The 21,507-nt window shown below is 36.4% G+C and overlaps 1 protein-coding gene across 3 annotated transcripts in view; it reads right to left on the bottom strand.

Annotated features, from left to right (window-relative positions):
• Positions 1-21,507, bottom strand: part of LOC149792894 (uncharacterized) — a 118,902-nt gene that overhangs the window by 77,003 nt on the left and 20,392 nt on the right. For 2 of the 3 annotated variants that reach the window (XM_089966706.1, XM_089966705.1), the window contains exons 2-4: positions 18,120-18,192; positions 15,939-16,262; positions 14,438-15,176 (exon numbers count right to left, since the gene is read on the bottom strand). In XM_089966706.1, the coding sequence (XP_089822832.1) occupies positions 14,914-15,176; positions 15,939-16,262; positions 18,120-18,189 (657 nt within the window). In that variant the 5' untranslated portion in view covers positions 18,190-18,192 and the 3' untranslated portion in view covers positions 14,438-14,913. Of the gene's footprint in view, positions 1-13,221; positions 15,177-15,938; positions 16,263-18,119; positions 18,193-21,507 lie in introns of those variants that run through there. The other variant, XM_089966704.1, reaches the window with a different exon arrangement.

Genomic DNA, 21,507 nt, shown 5'->3' with positions numbered 1-21,507 from the left:
ATAATGGCACGATAATGGTTCGTGGACTGTGAAATGGAAATTGAAATACTGTCACTGAGTTTTAAATGGAGAGTAATGTCCATCTAATGTAGTGCCAGAACAGGAAATGGGGATAACAACACAAATATAGATACACTTAGGTATACAAGTATGTATGTATGTATATATATATATATATATATATATATATATATATATATATATATACAAGATATCGATCCATGTAGGTGTATGCACGTAGATTTATAGACACAATATATCGATATATGTCGGCGTATGCATGTATATATATAGACACAATATATTAATATATGTAGGTGTATACATGTAGATATATAGATACAATAAATAGATACATTTTGGTGCAACATGCGCATAATATGTTGTGTATTCATTATATCATTGTAAGTTATAGGCGGGTATCATGACTTAAATGATCTGGTGGGAAGGTGTAAATATGCATTTTTCAGTTGTACTCAGCGTTGTCTTAAATAACTCGAGCTTTTATCATGGAAATTATTAAGCATATTTTGTCACAGTCCAGGACTTACTATAAGACGACTTTTCCATGACATAGAACCTGCTGCACCTTACACAAGTACAATAGTACAGCTATATGAATTTAACAGACATCTGTGTACAATGCAAATTTACAATCTAGGGAACAATATTGTCGTGTCCATGATCCAAGGGTCACTCTGTCGAATAATTGCCATTTTAATCAGCATCACAGGGCTTTGCCCAAAAGTAAAGACTCCGGTTTTCGAGACGGGGGTCGCATGTCTTGCTAAGATAAGTGTTATACATATATATACAGTTGACAATTAATTTGTAAGGGAACGTATGTATAGATCGATGCAGACTCGTGTATATTGATATGATAAAATATTTAACGGATGCCACTAATTGTAAATGATAAAATGGTATAAAAATCCTGTCTAAATTCAACTAAGGTTTTTGTTCTAAATTGTCACTTATATTATCCCGTTAGAACTTATGCAAGGAGAATAATAATTGTGGGTTATTTTTATTTGGTATTCGCTAGCAAAAATCTCCATTAAATGCTTCGTCAAATAATGTTCCCCTTGCAAAATGTAGGCAAGAGTATTTAGCTTTTTCATTACGTATTAACAGCTTTTTTTGCAATATACTTTGAACATAAGTAAGTACATTAACAAATATGTTCCATAAAGAATGGTTACCAGAGATTTGGAGAATTTTTAAGTTCAACCACGAAATGTTTCAATCTTGTGAGGTATTCGGTACTCTAGGGTTTCATCCTGAACGTATCGATGTTCAGTAATACTCTTTTTAATAATATTTACATATTGTAATTAAAATATTTTTAAGATTCATTAGTTTACGTTGGTTACATTTTTCTTCTTATTAGTAATTTTTTTCAACACATAGCCAGTGTTGTCATTGCAATTAAGGATTCAGATTGAGAATTCATCCCACAAACGATTAAATTATGTCAAATATTTTTATTTGCTCTGTAAATTTTACCGTGAATTTGTAGCGTTGATTCCACATTGCCAATGTATATGTTTCCCTTGCAGTTTTTATAATTACAAGTAATTGCAAGTAATGTAAGCACAATTGAGAAATATATAGATTAAATGATAGTAGGAGACATAAAGTCGATAAAACAAAAGTAATTAGTGCAAAGACTATAAACTTTCTGATCTATCTCATAGTTATTTAAATTTATAAAAAAAAAAACTTTAAGAAAACATATAGAAGTTCCTTTTAACTTAACATCCAGCACAATATACTTGAAACTATTATTACAACATGGTTTATGATGTGAATAAAATGTTTATTTCTTTAAGCAATATGCTTTTCTAATGTTTTCCGAAAACATGGATGCAAACAAACAATTGCATTAATGACTTACTGTTGAAAATGCGGCAACTGATAAGAAGTTTATGTCTATCTTCAGGTACATACGCAATTACTAAAATACAACAGAAACCAAGTTATGCTTCTTTGTCTCGGTTAGTAAACATCGCTGATTAAGTTTCGTCGATCCCTTGTGCATATTAGTTTTGGTTTTACGTAACATTGAATAATATTAAGGCATTTATAATTATCGTGTTGTAAAGTGTATCAAATTAATATAATATATAGGTGTTTAAGCGTAATTGTACAAGGTGCTTCAGGAGTTGGTGTCATTTCCTTAGCACATCCTTCTTGTATATTGAAATATTCAATATCATTATTGAGTATTCATGTGACAGCAGTTGAACATCATACATTTGTGTTTAACCTAATGGTACAGCATTAAATGATTAGAAATCCAGATAGCTGTCTGACACTAAAAACGAAATAATTCCACATTCTGACGTTTGCTTGGTTAGTAATTAGATGTTATCCAAATACTATTGAAATGATAGAGCGGAGTCTTTTTATAAGTATGACCCCGTTTCATTCTTGCTGCCACTTCTAAGTAAATGTTTTACATTTAGAACATGATTTAGAATTTTCATCTTTGTAGTACTATCGTTTGAAGCTGGATTAGGGTTAATATGCCCATAATGATACAATTTACTATACATCGAAATATTTTTATTTTAATTATTCAAATATTGGGTTTTTCATTACATTAGATCAGATTATATTTATGTATAACGCGATTAATGATAGACTTACCGTTCAATAGATTGATGACAAACAAATAATGATAATAACTCGACGGCGAGATTGCTAGAAATATTTACCAACCTACATACGTTGCTATGCACACACGTTTTCCAGCTTTAATTTGACTCTATGCATCCATTGATCCATGCATCCATTCATCCACATGCAACTAACATACATCCCTACAAGAAAGCATGGAAACAACTCTCTGAAACTACAGACACAAGTGATTTATCAGATCTCATTATGTTATTAAGTATGAATAATCATACTAAGGACTGCCAAAGTGTACATTTGTAAGCATTCCTTAGTCCTCTCTTGATTGCATGTTTTAAATACATCAAAATTGGTTTATATAGTACTTTTGTTTCACATACTATTCATTTAAATTCTTTTGTCATTCGAGTCTTTGTAATATTCAGATCAGCGTCGAGATCATGTTTTCACTAGATCATTCATCATAAACATAAATAAAGCATTTAATACATTTTGGCACAGATATAGAATCACAAATTTTGTTTGCATGCAATCTAAATTTAAAAACAAACAACCAAGTTTGCAGCCTACGTAAATAAATTCAGAGCTACTAAGGACACCAGATGTAAATGATAACACAATATATATATATATATATATATATATATATATATATATATATATATATATATATATATATATATATATATGGTTATATCACATTTCGACCTTTTTATGACATCAAGACTCATATATATAACTAGTTTACTTCGGTAATGATTATAACTTTTGAAATGCTTAAATCTGGCAAAATGTTTAACGAGGTATAAAACCATTACTACAGAGTCTAAATTCTTACCTACGCGTGAAATATATCTACTAGAAAGGGTATAACTGTATCTCCAAACAGGGTGCACCATTATGTTAGTGTATTTAATCTGTACATTACCAAACATCAAAGACAGAAAAAAATGAAAATGTTTCGTCTCCATATTTGTGAGAGAAATGCATTTTTTCAAAAACAATTTAAAATCAGAAGACATATGTGGCTTGTGATAGAAATGATTATATTTAACATTCATGTTTTTTGTACCAGATTTTAGTGTTCATTGCCCGAGATAATTAAGAGCTATATCATGTACATAGTACTAATCTCTCTTAACTAGCAGACTAATTTGGTTTCATCAGTGCATACGTTACTCAAGTCCAGTTTTGAACAGCGTTTGGAACACTGTTGGAACTCGTTGTATCACATATACAACACAAATATTGCAATTAGTTTTGGCACAAATTTGTCAAAGAAGGATACAGTTTTTTGAAGCTTTTTTTAATAACTACGTAACATCAATTTCGATCACTTTACTCACCAGGAAGATGGGTCGGCGTACATGGAACGTATTCGTGAAGGCTGCCGTTAAGAAGAATAACAACATGGTAGTGTCCCGAGTCATTTTTTGAAATATTGTGGACTGATATCCCAAGTGTTTGAAATAGCTCAACTCTACCCTTGTAACTCTCGCATGGTGTAAATGACCCTGGCGATGCATATTTCGTCCTTTAACCACATTATGCCTTGTATAGACTCATTCATCATCAGTGTAAAGCCCCACGTAAAATTCACTGAATGTGTAGTGTCACCAGTAATGACGATAGGTTCTTTAGCACTGCTACATTCAAAACCCGAAATAAGAGCTGCATTTATCAATCATGTTTAAGACTAAATACATTCGGATTCAAAATAAAGTATACTGGAAAAACCTGTGATATATTCTGTTTGAATCTACGTTCCTAGGGTATATGCTATTTCAATATACGTCCCCCGATTAGCTAGATTTTAATGATTTTTGTTCTCGTTATGTGAAGTCGGAGATGTACAGATTGTGATGATTACGGTAATCGTATTTGAAGACAGACGCTTATTTCCTTTCTGGTGAAGCGGTTTAGATTAATTATGCGATAATTAACTCCCGCTTGCATCAGTTAGAGGTCGTGTGTTTGCTGCTTGGAGCAAAGTATATTTCGATTACAACTTTTTATTAATTATCAAAGAAAACATTTGGTTGAGATTGTTTTAGATGGCATCTGGGCATTAGTAATGATACATATGCGAGGATGCGGTGTCAGATAATATGACCTGATAGCGACAACATATCTGATCCTTTAATAGGGCTGACCACTACGGGTCCTGAGCGACTTTTGCTTTCGGTAGAAATGCGTTGTCCTATACTAGAATCTATCTCTTTAATTATATTTTCGTAGTAGTAAAGATTGTGACACTGCGTTTTTGACCTGTAATAGACTCGTTTCTTCAAAGCGTTTCCTCCAGTTGTTTCGAAATTTGTAGGGTACCATAATATCATCGGTAAAAATCTACCATGATTATATCATGCATTTATAAAATAATAAGATGGTAAAGAACGTTTTTTGATAGGAAGAGACTGCTCATAGCACACGAAAATCAGACGCTTTGATATATAAGATATTGCAATGTCATGTTTAGAACTGGTTTGTTTCTACTCTGGAAGCGTTAGTACTGCGTATATCGGTCATTTTTTGTAATCACCTGTTTGATTTTATTCGTGAAGTGTACATATAATCGGCGTGGTTTAAGTATTGACTTAAAGACACATGATGCAACTTCAGCCATTAGTGTGACCTGTGTAAGTGCAGATATCTGCGTAGTGGCAACTAATTCGAGCGTCATGTTTTTGGTTTCGAAAAGCCAGCATATTTACAATATCTAGTGAATCTAATTATATGAATACTAAAGATTATTGAACAAATATAGGTTAATTGCATTCCATTCATCATTTTAAGCTATGAGTTCACAACAGTGGATTTCATATGAATGGAATTGATGGTGCATTTACCTTGCATAGTGTAAATTCCACATCCACTGGCTATTACCAAGAGGAGAATACAAACTCTGTTGACAGCCATCGTCTGAAAAAAATAAATTATAGGATAGCTACATATGTTGTATATAATTTCATTATAAAATCTGAACAATAAAAGCGCACTTACTGCAACATTTAGGTAAGACATGTAAACGATAGTCTTCTTTATTTCACTATTTAAGTGTCGTGATATTTTTAAAACTAGGAATAACATTCTCTCTCTCTCTCTGTCTCGCTCTCTCTCTCTCTCCGTCGTGGTACATTTGTTTGAAATCCTAATGGTATATGTTCCCGTTTGAAGATACCTCTCCACAACTGTAATCAGTAGTCACCATAATTATGTGAACTGTTCCGGTTGTCATGTAATTTTGTTTTCAGAAACTTACACCCCTAAAAATTGTAAATTAGTAAATCTTTGGATGAAATAAAATCTAGAGTTGATTTGATCTTGTAGATTTCAAGCATCTTAGCTTTATCCTTATTTTTGGCACTGCAATGTATCACGAAATTTCCTTTTCTAGCATTAGATGTACCATTTTTAAGAAAGGAAACAAACGCACGACTTGTTCAAGAAAGACACGAGTCACATTGCACTGTATAACCATGCCCATGGTTAAATCTGAATTCTAAAACTAAACCTTTGGGCATAGAAATAGGGAGATAAAATTAACTTACTTAGCGACACTTTAGGAACACTATAGAAACAAAAATAGGGGCATATAGATAGAAACATAAAATTAGCTTTCTTAGCGACACTTTAGGGACTCTATATAGATAAAAATAGGGGCATAGAAATAGAAAAATAAAATTAGTTTATTTAGCGACACTTTTGGGACACTTTAGAGTCAAAACTAAGGACATATAAAAGGGACAGTTTAAATACAGATTTATGGACATTGTAGGGACATTAAAGCCAGGCGATCACATAGACTAGGCAAACTCAAATCTATAAATAACTTAAGTATGATTAGCTACAAGATGTCATGCCTAGTTCAGCTGAAGCTCTGAGTTATTGCGTGTTTGTAAGTGTGTATCTATTTGTTGTTGTGTGAATGTGTGTGAGCTTACGTTTGTGTATTTGTTTGTTCTTCCCTTAAGAGAAAAGACTTTCCCTAAATACAAAAATAGCGTATGTGTGTTTATATGTGTGGACTTTGTTTTTGTGTGTGCATGTATGTGCTCGTACGTTTGTGTGTGCATGTATGTTTCTTTTTTCCTTAACATAAAACACTTGTCCCTAAACACAACACCGTGTTTGTGTTGTATGTATCTGTTTTTGTGTGCATGCGTGCGTGTGTACGTGTGTGTAGTTTTGTTTATTTGCCTCCTCGTAGTGTGTATCTATCTGTATTTATGTTAGGGTTAGTGAGGATACGTTTGTGTGTGTGGAATGTGTGTGTATGTGAGTGTTTATTTATGTCTCTATGTCTCTAATCTTGTCTCTAACCACGTCAATATGTATATGTCTCTAGTTTTGTCACTAGATTAACGTGCATTTACGTCAGCTCTTGTCATACTGTTCCATCTGATTGAGGTCTGCCACTTGCAACATTGTTTCCAGTGTCCAGCACATTGACGTAACCCATTACCAATTCCGCTGGAGTCTCGACAGGCCTAATCACTTGTCGCTCTACATACCTTATGCTCAGTTCCCCTTGAGTCTAGACAGACTAAATCACTTGTCGTTCTACCTCCCTTATGCTCAATTTACCTTGAGTCTAGACAGGCCCAATCTGCTCCATGTTAAATTCCCGTTATGAGTCCAAAGTGCCGGGACCCTATTTTAACATAGAAGTCTACGTAGGGCTATAAATCATGAGGCTATAGTGTCGATTCACTTTTTAAAATATATGACTCCGTGAGGCTATACCGCCTATATTGAACCTAGACAGACACAATCCCTTGTCGTTCTACATTCCCTAAGTTAAATTCCAAATGAATCTAGAGAGACCCAATCCCTTGTCCTTATATTCACTACTCGCGTTTACAAATATTTACAGTAAATACAACATAATGTATTGCCATATAAGAAAACGAAATAATGACAGGAGTTAATCAAGAGAAGAGATGTCTATACAGGTATGTTATCATCAGATTAGATAATTGTCAATAAAGGTGAAAACTATACTTCATTATATATATGTTGACATCCGCTAGCCACGAGAGACGATGAAAGTGCGCCCATGAGAGGTCTCCTGGTTGGTCATTGTGCAGCGTCTGCTGTGGCTATGTAGCCCAACACGGGAGTGGCAGTCCTTGATGCACTTGCTTCATTTTAAGGTTGGTTGAGTCTGGTGTGGTTTATAGCTGATTCTTCTTCCTCTGCGATCGGTTTTCATCGACTAGCAAGCGTAGCTTGTCCTCGCCGACTTTCAGACCATTGATCAGAGCATGTCGCATGCTGGACCTGCCTAGAACAAGCTCCTCCCAGGTGTTCACATCGATGTCAAGGGCTGCCATGTCGCGATTGCAGACATTAGTGAAGCGGAGATTTAGTATTCCGAATGACCTTTTGCCAGATGCAAGTTTCGAATAAAGAATGTCTTTGGGGATCCGTCCATCATCCATCCGACGTACAAGGCCCAGCTATTTAATGCAACGTTGGCGGAGGAGTGTGACCATACTGGGAATCTTGGCACGTTCAATCACCTTGTTGTTTGCTACTCGATCGCTCCAAGTGATCACGAGTATGCGCCGGAGGCATCGCATGTGAAAGGTGCTCAGTCTTTTCTCTTGTGAGGTGTCCACAGTCCAGGTTTCACTGGTGTACAGGAGAGTGCTTAGCACGCTGGTACGCTACACGGATATCGTAGTATTCAGGATCAGCATGATGTTGTTTTAAACTCTCTGCGACAACCTGGAGAGAGTTGCTAATGCCTTTGAATCCGCTTGTTAAGCTCAGCATCGAGCATGAGATTGTAGGTGATCGTCTTGCCGAGTCACGTTAACTGACTGACTACCTCAAGTTCGTAGTTGTTGATGATGATGGTTGGGGGTCCGCGCCCTGAGACATCATGTTTGTTTTCTGTAGGCTGATAGTCAGCCAAAACTAATCGCATGCTTTAGCAAAGCGGCACATTAGGCCTAGCTTGTGTGTGAGTTGCCGGAACACCGTCGTCTGCGAAGAACATGTCCCTGATAGTTGCTTCACTCACTTTGCTCTTTGTCTTCAGTCGTGCCAGGTTGAACAGTCTGCCGTCCGATCACTTGTGCAGGTAGATCCCTTATGTGGACGTCCCAAAAGCGTGCTTGAGCAGGACAGCGAAGAAGATGCTGTAAAGCATGGAGCAAGGACGCAGCCCTGTTGCACTGCTCTGCGGATGTCAAAGAGGCCGGACGTTGGGCCACCAAACTGCACTGTCTCTTTCGTGTCATCGTGGAAGGACTGAATCATGCATATCAGCTTTGGAGGGCATCCAATCTTAGCTAGGACTGTGAAGAGTCCGTCTCAGCTGACCAGATCGAACACCTTGGTGTGGTCTATAAAGGCCAGGGAGAGGGGTCTGTGTTTTTCTTTGCATATCTCATGCAGTTGCTTGACAGACGATCATGTAGATTGTGAATCTCTTTACGTGTACCTCGAAGTGCGATTCTGGATATGCTCTGGCAGCAGGCTTCATCAGTCTGTTCATGATGACGAGTGCGAAGACTTTACCCGCGATATTGAGAAGGGATATGCCCTTATAGTTATTTCAGTCGCTTCTCTCGCCCTTGTTCTTGAACAGGGTTACGATGTTTTCATCTCTCATGTCCTGATGGACTGCACTCTCATCGCAGCAGTGGCTGAGAAGTTCGTGCATGTGTTTGAGCGGCCTGCTTCATCCACACTTGATGACTTCTGCTGGGATGCCATACTTCTATTTCGCTTTACCTAAGGACAGTTTCTATAAGGCCTTATTTAGGTCTGCTACACTTTGTTTCGAGTCCTGTTCGGCCATGACAGGGAGGTTTTCAATGGCGTTGAGGGTATTTCTGGTCACGTGGTTCCCTCTAAAGTACAGCTCATAGAAGTACTCGACCCAAGGCTCCATCTGCTTACCCTGCAGAAGACTTCAGTGGTGCTATCATTTTCTTCTTGGAACCCATTGCTTTCTGTATGCCATCGTACATGCCTCTGATGTTTCCGATATCTGCTGCTGACTGGATGCAGTCACAGAGCTGAAGCCAGTATTCATTGGCGCGTTGTCCTGCTAACCTCTGCATGTTGCTTCTGGTAGACCTGTATGCCTGTAGTGTCGTTTGGCAGGGGGTTCGTTTGTAAACGCTGACCAGGTTGACAGAACCGGTCGTGACATGGAGGGATAGTAGTCTTCCGTTTCCTTGTTGGAATGATTATATCGTCCCTAGCAGAGTGTTCCTCACCTTGAATACAAACCCAACCCTCTGCTTCATCGGCGTTCTTTCCTTGCCTGAAGAACGTGCAGTTCTTTTCTCTGAGGGACCCGGAATCTGGTTGTCGTGTCTCCTGTAGCGACGCGATGTAGACCTGGAGTCTTGCAAGTTCGTATGTGATGACTGAAGGCTTTGGAACATCGCAGATTGTCTAAAGATCATTTGAGAACCCAGTCAGCACGGTCCGAACATTCCAGGTACCTAGCTTGCGGATAAAGGTTTCCTTGTTGGTTTTCTTTGTTTTCTATATTTAACGTTATACATGTCGACCTTCATGCCTGCTCGTTCGTGGTAAGTAGGGATAAATACATTGGAAGTTAGTAAATAATAGAGTTAGATATATTATATAACAATAGAAAGTCATTCAAAAGTTTCTTTTAACTGTTATTTCGTTTCAATTAAACTTTCCAGTCTAATGCCCAACTAATCAGCACTCTACACTTTCAAGTTTTATTATCCGCTTCTCCTACATTATGCTGTTGTTGTTGTTCTTGTTGTTGTTGTTGTGGGGTTTAGCGCCATTTTTCAGCACACGATAGGCTATGTATGGCGGCCAGTATTAATGGTGTAGGAAGAACCCGGGAAAACCCCGGGAAGAACCACCGACCCACGATAATCTACTGGCAAGCTTTCTTACATACCCACATTGGCCGAATCCTAGACTCTAACCCACGCAGACAGAGGTGAGATGGCAGTGATCCGTAGCGGAGAGCGCTTTAGACCACTTGGCCCCTCCTACATTATGCATGACGTAATCAAAATTTAAACCCTAAAATGGTCACTGTAATTTGATAAGTAATTTTGTTCCATTTGGAAAAAGATCGAGATAATTTCATACACGTCTTCTTTAACAACTAAATAAATTGTAATTGTGTTGAACAAGGTACTTGTAAAGGATCATTTTGACTAACAGGGATTTAATATCTAATTTTTCAGTCCCAGTCTTTGCCTTAACAACAAAATCTGAATGACGTAAGAAAGTGCTTATGACATCATTGTGCTTAATGTACTACGATAAACAGCGGTTTCAAATATTTACAGTAAATACTATAATGTATTGCCAGATAAGAAAATCTAAACAGAGAAGCGAAATTGCTTGAGAAGGGATATCTATACAGCTTTATTAAAATGAAATTATAAAATTTTCAATAAAGGTGAAAACAATACTACAATATGCCTAAGCCTCTCATATATATATATATATATATATATATATATATATATATATATATATATATATATATATATATATATATATATATAATGTAATGTCTCATTATAGTGATACACAAACTCGTCATGACAGCTGCATTATGTGCATATATCCGTAATGAGAAGAGTTACGGCTTTCTTGGAATAAACGAGAACAGTGTCGGGCTTGCATTAACACAAGTGGTTTAAGTGGAAATCCGATAACAAGTCAGTATATATAAGGAAAGAACACGTTCACAACATTTATGCCATCTTTAATAAATTCATATACGACGGTCACGTATCTGTATTGTGATACGGACTATTACATATTTATTTTTTCAATCCTATTGTTCACATTTATATCAGTATAGACGATTTTTTCTTCTTCTTATACTTATGCTTAAATTGTCAAAGATTACAGGTAAATGCATAGACACATATTATATATTCATGAATGAAGATACGTATCATACGGGTAAATGCATAGACAATATACTGTATATTCATGAATCAAGTAAAATCTTTTGCATTGACAGATTGGTTCAGAATAGGAGTAGAGGTAACAGAAGAAAATGTGATTTTAATATTTTGATATGCCGTTTAACTAACATGCAAAGTACACTGAACTAAATTATCTTTAAAATAACACATTCAGTTTTCGTTTGTCCTCCCTGTATTTGTTCCTGCTGTACACTAGGGTATATGATGATGGAATAGACTGAGATTATAGTGTATGTATGTTTCTCGGATAAAAGGTGTACATAGATCTTAAAACATTAAGAAACTCTATTGCGGTATGTCATCAACCACATTTGTATATTACCTAAATGAGATCTGCGATGAAAGTCTTAATCAACACATATACCAGGGGAGGTTGTGTACAACATCGTCATACCGGGAAAAAAGAAGGCACAAAAACTATGAACTAGAGTTTATAAAAAGCAGGTGTACACTTGTATATGCCGTTTAACCAATACAAAAAACATAACTTCGGTACAAATAAATTTTATGTGGTGATGCACTGGAAACAGGAAGTTTAAATTTGTATAGGTAGCGTCAATGATTTGAGTATGGATGCACATAATATCCAGCACAGAGAGATAACGTATATATATATATATATATATATATATATATATATATATATATATATATATATATATATATAGATAGATAGATAGATAGATAGATAGATAGATAGATAGTACTCAATCTACCGATAGAAAATACAACTTAGAAAATTTGACCAATTTAAGCTGTCCTTAAACAATAACATTTACTACAGAACAACAACTAACACCACAAAGTATTGACAAAAGGACAAATGACTCTGGCAAAGTCACTTCTTCCAAATAAATAACAGGGAAAGGGGAGGAAATTAGCCCTAGGCTTAATAGCTATAGGGAGAAGAGTACGACCCTAAATCCGAAGCTACCGGTAGAATTTTGCCGAATGTCAGCCAGGACATTTAGCGGATAGTACACCACTTGCTTCTTTGGGATAATTATGACTATAGAAATTTGATGGATGAAACAAAAATCAACCCTTCAAAATTTATCTTACATTATTGTTTTATAACACAAACACCTACAGACCTTAGGAGGGACAAGGTACAAATACACCATACACAATTATGATATAAAAGGGTGTCACTCTAAAGCCGCAACCAGCAATATATGCTGGGACGGGACTTAAGGGTGTCAACAAAGATCTTGGGTCTACAGTATCTCATGTTTGACTAAATAACGAATATCGACAATAACTGCAGTCCTGGCCGAACATTCATAATACATAAGGAATCAAGCCGACCTATGGACCTTTCTGCTTTCGTTTGGCATTATGGAAACTTGAATATTCTTTTCTTTTTTTTAATTAATATTTCATAAAGTCTTAGGTACGAAAATACGATTCGTTTCTTTATTTAAAAATGTGGACATTTGTCCAGAGCATGATTCCTAGAACGGAATGTCGAACACACATATATTACGTTTTGTCTGACTGTTGTTTTTCCCCATCATATTGGAAACATATTGTTGCTGTAAATTTAATTATTTGATGAAGACTATGTGATGGAAAATGAATACTGAGGTATAAATGAGGTGACGACTTCGGCACGTACCTGTTAAACAGTTAATCTTTAGCTTCGAAAGGAAACAGGTAGACACAGGTATATCCAAATCGTTCTTCCCACCATGTTAATATACAGTAGATTGATAAATATAAATGTGAAAGCATATTTCTTATAATGAGAGGTATAAATAGGCTTTGGAAATGTTAAGAGTCATCGAAACTTCAAGCTATACCTGTTTACTAACATAGTGTTTCATACCAACAGCATGAATAGAGTAGGATTTGTTGGCCCTAGGACAAATTTTCCAGTAGGCCCCTATGATTCGGGTGGCATGGGACAGTTTCATAAATTGGCCCCTGTCGAACGTATAAACTTAAATATATGGCGTGACTTTTTCAGCTATTATTGTTTACTAATTAAAGATATGGCTATATTTGTGAACAAGTGTTTCGGCCTTGCGTTGTTCTTTAAACTGATGCTAGGCACGTACCGTTTCGAATATCGGCCCCTGTCGAATGTCTTAACTTAAAGCTATGGTGTTACTTTTTCAGCTATTACTGTTTATTAATTAAAGATATGGCTATATTTGTGAACTAGTTTTTCGGGCTAGCGTTGTTCTTGTAATTGATGCGAGGCATGTACACATTCGATAGTTACTCTCTAGTATGCAGATAGTGAAATACGAATAGTTGGCAAGAAAGAAGAGCTAGGCTTCCATAGAAGTAAACACGAGGGTTTAGGCAAGAAGAATATTTCAAGAACGGCTTGGATGACAACTAATTTCAACTGCATCAACTTATTTATTACACACTGATTTGCAAAATTATCAGCTAGGAAAACGGCGTTTTTTTGTGTGCACTGTGAGCATCACATGATGTCAGAAATGACCTTAGTGTGTGAAAAATGCAAGTACAAATTTGCGATTGGTGTGCATACGCTTCTTTGCTCTGAGCTGCTATTGACTTCTCTGGTCAAGTGAATAATAATTTTATGTTTTGTTTTATTAAAACTGTCCACAAATATGGACCTTTTTCATCTTACTTGTGTATTTTATTTTGTAGGATTTTGAATACTAGGCGGGGAATGCGGAATTAAATTTGTGGAATAAAAGCTGTCCCCTGCCTTCTTACGAAACACTTTTATTCTCTTCGGTGGTGCACCAACAGATGGTTGTGGGCCCCGGAATTTTGTCCTAATTTTCTCCGTCCGTTGCCCTGCCAACAGCGTTAATTTGTGCATGCTAAAAAATAAGAATAAACTGAAGTTCAGCAATATAACATTGTTAGACCTCATATAGATTATCAAGCAAACCAATTTCAATAGATTTATGTGTCGAATCTATATCTAAGGTATGGTACATTGTAGTTCACGCAGGTAATGAAACAATACAGTACTATAGCTAATTTAGTTGTACAAAACATAGCTATATCTGAAGTGCAGAAAGAGAGAGAATCGATTGAAGGGTTATCATCCAGTTATCTGCTGTATAAGAGTGTTTATACTATAAATTATAGCCCATCCTGTTGTCAGCTTTTGCACATGATTGTTGGGATGTGGGCTTTGCATATAACGGCGGGGCAATTCTTTCTATAGCCGCAGGTACGGATTCAAATCTCAGAAGGGAATACATTAAAAAAGTATATAGTATTTGTTCTGTACGATAATGCTTATGTTTATACAAAGACACGACTATAATTCTATATATCTGTCGGTCTATCTAGATATCGATATATCTATATATTATATGTCTTTTGGAGCTGAAAGCATTTGAGCTTGTTCGGGTGAACGGAGTTCATTTTCACTGTGGTTGGCGTTGTGTCTTCGACGACGAAAATACCATAAAAGTACACCAAGTCCAGTAACAACAATGAGTGTTAGAAACCCACTTATCAATCCTATTTCCAATTTACTCGGCCTTTGTTGGTCACACTGTGAAGACTGTTCACCTATGGCAAACTGTTTAGCTGTCCCTTCCTTAAATCCTAAGCGTTGCTCCGGCAAAACTTTCATGTGAAAAGAAAAAGAATATATATATATATATATATATATATATATATATATATATATATATATATATATATATATATAGACACACACACATACATACATACATACATTGTGGTTGGCGTTGGGTCTTCTACGACGAAAATATCAAGTCCAGTAACAACAATGAGTGTATATGAAATTATTTTAAATGCTTAAATCTGGAAAAATGTTTAACAAGATATAAAACCATTACTACAGAGTCTAAATTCTTCTCTACGCGTGCAATATATCTACGAGAAAGGGCATAACTGTCTCTCCAAACAGGGTGCACCATTATGTTAGTGTATTTTATCTGTACATTACCAAACATCAAAGATAGAAGAAAAAAAATGAAAATGTTTGATCTCAAATTTTTGAGACAAATTTATTTTTTCACAACAATTTAAATATCAGAAGACATGTATGGCTTGTGATGGAAATGGTTATATTTAACATTCTTGTTTTGTACCAGATATTAGTGTTCATTGCCCGAGATAATTAAGAGCTATATCACGTACATAGTACTAATCTCTCTTAACTAGCAGACTAATTTGATTTCATCCGTGAATACATTACGTAAGTCCATATTTGAACAGCGTTTGGAACATTGTTTGAACTCGTTGTATCACCTATACAACACATATATTGCAAGTTAGCTTTGGCACAAATTTGTCAAGAAAGGATGATTTAAAAAAAAAAATTAATAACTACGTAACAACAATTTCGATCGCTTTACTTACCAGGTAGATAGGTCGGTTGACATGGTAAGTATTGATGATGGCTGTCCTTAAGAAGAATGACAACCCTGTAGTGTCCCGAGTCATTTCTTGAAATATGATGGACTGATATTCCGTATCTTTGAAATAGCTCAACTCTACCATTGTAACTCTCGCATGGTGTAAATGTACCATTCATGACCCTGGCGATACATATTTCGTCCTTAAACCACATTATGCTTAGTATAGACTCATTCCACAGTATTGGACAGTCCCACATAAAATTCACTGAATAGGTAGTGTCACCAGTAATGACAATAGGTTCTTTAGCAATGCCGCATCCAAAACCTGAAATAAGAGCTACATTTGTCAATCGTGTTAAAGATTAAGTACATTCGGATTCAAAATAAGGTATCCTGGAACAAACCTAGGGTATATGCTAATTTAATCTACGTCCCTAGGGTATGTGCTTTTTGAATATACGTCCCTAGGGTATATGATATTTGAATCTGCGTTCCTAGGGTATAAGCTATTGAATCTGCATCCCTAGGGTATATGCTATTTGAGTCTACGTCTCATGGGTATATGATGTTTGAATCTACGTCCTAGGGTATATGCTATTTTAATATGTCCCATGGGTATATGCTATTTAAATCTACGTCTCTAGGGTATACGCTATTTGAATTTACGTACCCCGATTTGCTAGATTTCAATGATGTTTTTTCTCGTTATGTGAAGTCGGAGATGGACAAATATTTTCAACCAGAGTAGTTGGCGAATTTCTTGGACAAGTCGTCATAATATACATCATTCACGAGAAGTGATGATAGCATGGTTTAATTTGCATTGTTAAGAAGAAAACTGCGGCAACAGATCACCTCGCAAGAAAAGGTCATACGATAACTCAGATTGTTCACTTGAATCAACTGAAACCATGCCTGGTATAACCTGAGAGTGAAAAACTACCAAAATCATAGGAAGAGTCATATGTCTGAGTGATGAGGCAGAGGAGGAATAGCAAAATGTTACCATGTCCAATCACAGCTCAGATAGCTAAGATTGTGTCACAGCGAATGGTATACCGCAGGTCTAGGAGAAAAGTCACAAATCAGTATCCATGGCAATTCCAAAGAAGCCCTGACCGAATCCGTATCTCGTCAGAGAACAATGTTAATTGAGTTCGTGGGGATGCGCCGTGGCTCTTCGATGATGTACAGATTGTGATTATCATGGTAACCGTATTTGAAGACAGACGCGTATTTTCTTTCTGGTGAAGCGTTTTAGATTAATCATGCGCATAATTAACTTCCGCTAGCATCAGTTAGAGGTCGTGTGTTTGCTGCTTGCAGCAAAGTATAGGTCGATTACTACTTTGCAAAGAAAACATTAGGTTGAGATTGTTTTTAATGGCATTTGTACATTAATAATTATACATATGCGAGGATGCGGTGTCAGGTAATATGACCTGATAGCAACAAGATATCTGATCCTTTAATAGCACTGACTACTACGGGTCCTAAGCGACTTTTGCTTTCGGTAAATTTGCGTTGTCCCATATTAGAATCCATCTCTGAAGGTATATTTTCGTAGTAGTACAGATTATGACATTTTGTTTTTGACCTGTTATGGACATGTTTGTTCAAAGCGTTTCCTCCAGTGTATTTCTAAATTTGTAGGGTACATTAATATCATCGGTAAAAATCTACCATAATTTCATCATGCATATATATAATAATTAGATGGTAAGGAACGGTCTTTGATAGTGAACGACTACTCATAGCACATGAAAATCAGACGTTTTGATATATAAGCCATTGCAATGTTATGTTTAGAACTGGTTTGTTTCTTCTCCGGAAGCGTTAGTACTGCGTATATCGGTTATTATTTGTAATCAGCTGTTTGATTTTATTCGTCCAGTGTACATATAATCGGCGTTGTTTATGTATTGACTTAAAGACACATGATGCCACTTCAGCCATTATTGAGACCTGTGTAAGTATAGATATCTGCGTAATGCTGACAAATTCGAACGCCATGCCTTTTATTCTCTCGAAAATCCCGCATTTTTACAATATCTAGTGAATCTAATTATATGACTACTACATATTATTGAACAAATGTAGGTTAATTGCATTCCATTCATCATTTTAAGCTATGAGTTTACAACAGTGGATTTTGTACGAAAGGAATTGATGGTGCATTTACCTTGCACAGTGTAAATTCTACATCCAATAGCTAGTCCCAAGAGGAAAATACGAACTCTGTTGACAGACATCGTCTGAAAAAATAAATTGTAGGATAGCTATATATGTTGAATATAATATGAATATAAAATTTGAACAATGAAAGCGCACTTACTGCAACATTTAGGTACGACATGTAAACGATAGTCTCCTTTCTTTCAGTAATTAAGGGTCGTGATATTTTTAAAACTAGGAATAACATTCTCTCTCTCTCTCTCTCTCTCTCTCTCTCTCTCTCTCCGTCATAGTAGTTTTGATTGAAATCCTAATGGTATATTTTCCCGTTTGAAGATACCTCTCCAAAAGTGTGATCAGTAGTCACCATAATTATGTGAACTGTTCCGTTTGTCATGTAATTTTTTTCTCAAAAACTTACACTCCTGAAATTTTTAAATCAGTAAATATTTGGACGAAATAAAATTTGAGTTGACTTGAGCTTTTATATTTCATGTATCTTAGGTGTATCCTTATATTTGGCACTGCAATGTGTCACGAAATTTCTTTTTCTAGCATTAGATGTACCGTTTTTCAGAAAGGAAACAAACACACGACTTGTTCAAGAAAGACGGGAGTGACACTGTACTGTGTAACCATGTCCATGGTTAAATTAAATCTGAATTATAAAACTAAAACTTGAATTCAGAAGAATGTAACAATGGAATTCTCTTAAATTTTGAATATACAGCAAATGTTAAGCAGTCAATCTACAATAAATATCGCCCTGCCTTTTTTATGAAATTTATAAAATGAATGAAAACAATAAACAATTTTTACATATAATGAATGATGGTCTTCATTATCTTTGTCCTATAATACCGCATAAAATAACAGAACCGAAAACGGAGTGCTTCTTTTCTGCATTTGATTCTTTAACATTCTTTCAGTTTTTCTGTATTGCAAATTATGTCTGCCCATTTCTCAAAACACTAGTCTCCAGACTTACTGTGGCTCAATTCACTAACACTTGTGTGTGTTTGTGCGTACGCATGTGTGTGTGTCTGTGTGTTAGCTTTCACTTACACATATATCGTTTGTACAAAACTTTAATGAACAAAGAAATAGCACCATTAACATAAACCATTTAATTTCATCCTGTAGGAGTATGTAATCATTCTCAATTTTTCTGAAAGTCACCTTTGGGAATGCTAGATTGAACAAAATAATCTTCAATAGGTACCAAACGAATTTCTTTCTTAACTGGTCTTCTTGGTTCTGTTATGATATCAGATTTATCACCTTTTCTTTCTCTCTCTGTCTCTTTGTCTCACTCTATAATGCAAATGGTGTTAGACATGAGACTATCATATAATCAAGATCACAACTGCAGGCTTCTACCAACACATTTTGATTAGTGTTGTGTGACATGGATAGTCATTGTTGCTTGGTGTCTGCTCTCTCCTTAGAACCGCTCCGGTGGCCTAGTGGTTAGAGCGTCCGCCTCGGATGCGGGAGGTCGTGGGTTCGATACCTGTCCGAGTCATACCAAAGACTTACAAAAATGGTACTAACAGCTGCCTCGCTTGGTGCTTAGCATTAAGAGGTCAGTGTTAGGACTGGTCGGCCTGGTGTCAGGATAATGTGACTGGGTGGGACATCATGATACATGTCTGTGGCATGATGCCTCAGTGCTAGACCTCACTATGAACTGCCACACTGCAGACATCGTAGCGATATGACTGAAAAATTGTTAAAGCTACGTTAAAAATTCACATCACATCACTCTCCTTAGAAAAGTGTCATCGTTTGATCTTGTCTCAAATGTCACAGTAAAAATCAGGACTCTCTTGGTTTTGTGACAGAAGTGGAGGACATTGATTCTGGCTCACTTATGTCGTCTTCGAATGGATTAGAGGTAACACTTCAGCTTCTCTCTCTCTCTCTCTCTCTCTCTCTCTCTCTGTGTGTGTGTGTGTTGGACAAGACGTTGTTATGTTGCCTGTTACTTTCGTCTAGTTTCTCACCGGAAGAATTTCATCTTGATTGCAAACATTTCCTTTGACTAGGTTTCTCACACAGCAGATCACTATATAATATTAGTGTCTTAGAGATTTTACCATATTCATTCAATTCTCAGAAAGTCAAGAAGATGGAACAGTCAACACAGATCGACCAGCTGGTTAAAGATTTGCTATGAGTTTTACCAAAGCATAATTCACCGACGAAAGTGTCAACAAACCTTACTCTTCTGGTTTGTGATGAGTCTTAGAAAAGTGTATAAGTCCTTAGGAGGATTGCTATATCGGTAAGGTACTTGGGCATTTGTCTCCAACATGTCAGCTTCGTCCAGTAAAGAGAGATGAAAGTCAAGGTACCTGTTTTCGTTCAGCGGAAGCTCGGAGTGTTTGCGTGTTTGTACGTGTGTGTCTATGTATTAGTTGTTGTGTGAATGTGTGCGCGTCGACCTTTGTGTGTGTGTGTTTGTTTTTTCCCTTAAGAGAAAACACTTTTCCCTAAACACAAAAATAGCGTTGTGTGTTTATGTGTGTGTTTGTTTTTGTGTGCGAATGTGTGTTCACGTACGTTTGTGTGTGCATGTGTGTTTCGTTTTCCCTTAACAGAAAACACTTGTCACTAAACAAAACACAGTGTTTGTGTTTGTATGTGTATGTTTATGTGAGCATGTGTGCGTGCGTACGTGTGTGTATTTTTGCTTATGAGCCTCATCGTAGTGTGTATCTATTTGTATATTTGTTTCTGTTAGTGCAGATACGTGTGTGGTATGTGTGTGTGTGTGTGTGTGTGTGTATGTGTGTGATTATGTTTGTCTCTATGTATCTAATCCTGTCTCTAACCACGTCTCTATGTCTATGTCTCTAATTTTGTCCCTAAAGTAACGCACATTCAGGTCAGCCCTTGCTATACTGTTCCACCCGATTGTGGTCAGCCACTTGCAACATTGTTTCCAGTGTCCAGCACATTGACGTAACCCATCACCAATTTCTCTTGAGCCTAGACAGGCCAAATCACTTGACGCTCTACATTCCTTATGCTCAATTCCCTTTGAGCCTAGACAGGCCAAATCCCTTGTCGCTCTACATCCATTATGCTCAGGTCCCCTTGAGTCTAGACAGGCCAAATCACTTGTCACTCTACATCCCTTATGCTCAATTCCCATTGAGTCTAGACAGGCCCAATCTGATGCATGTTAAATTCCCGTCATGTGTCCAAAGTGCCGGGACCATATTTCAACATAGAAGTCCATGTTAAATTTCCCGATGATATATTCCTCTTGAGGTAAGGGCAACAACTTCCAAATGTAACACTTAGGTCCTATTGGTGCTATGGTTCCCCCCTTCACTACTCGCGTTTACAACTATTTACAGTAAATACTTGATAATGTATTGCCAGAT

This window comes from Sinohyriopsis cumingii, chromosome 8 (genome assembly GCF_028554795.1).
Source record: "Sinohyriopsis cumingii isolate HCF-2022 chromosome 8, ASM2855479v2, whole genome shotgun sequence".
NCBI lineage: Eukaryota > Metazoa > Mollusca > Bivalvia > Unionida > Unionidae > Sinohyriopsis > Sinohyriopsis cumingii.
This window is presented reverse-complemented; position numbering and strand designations above follow the sequence as displayed.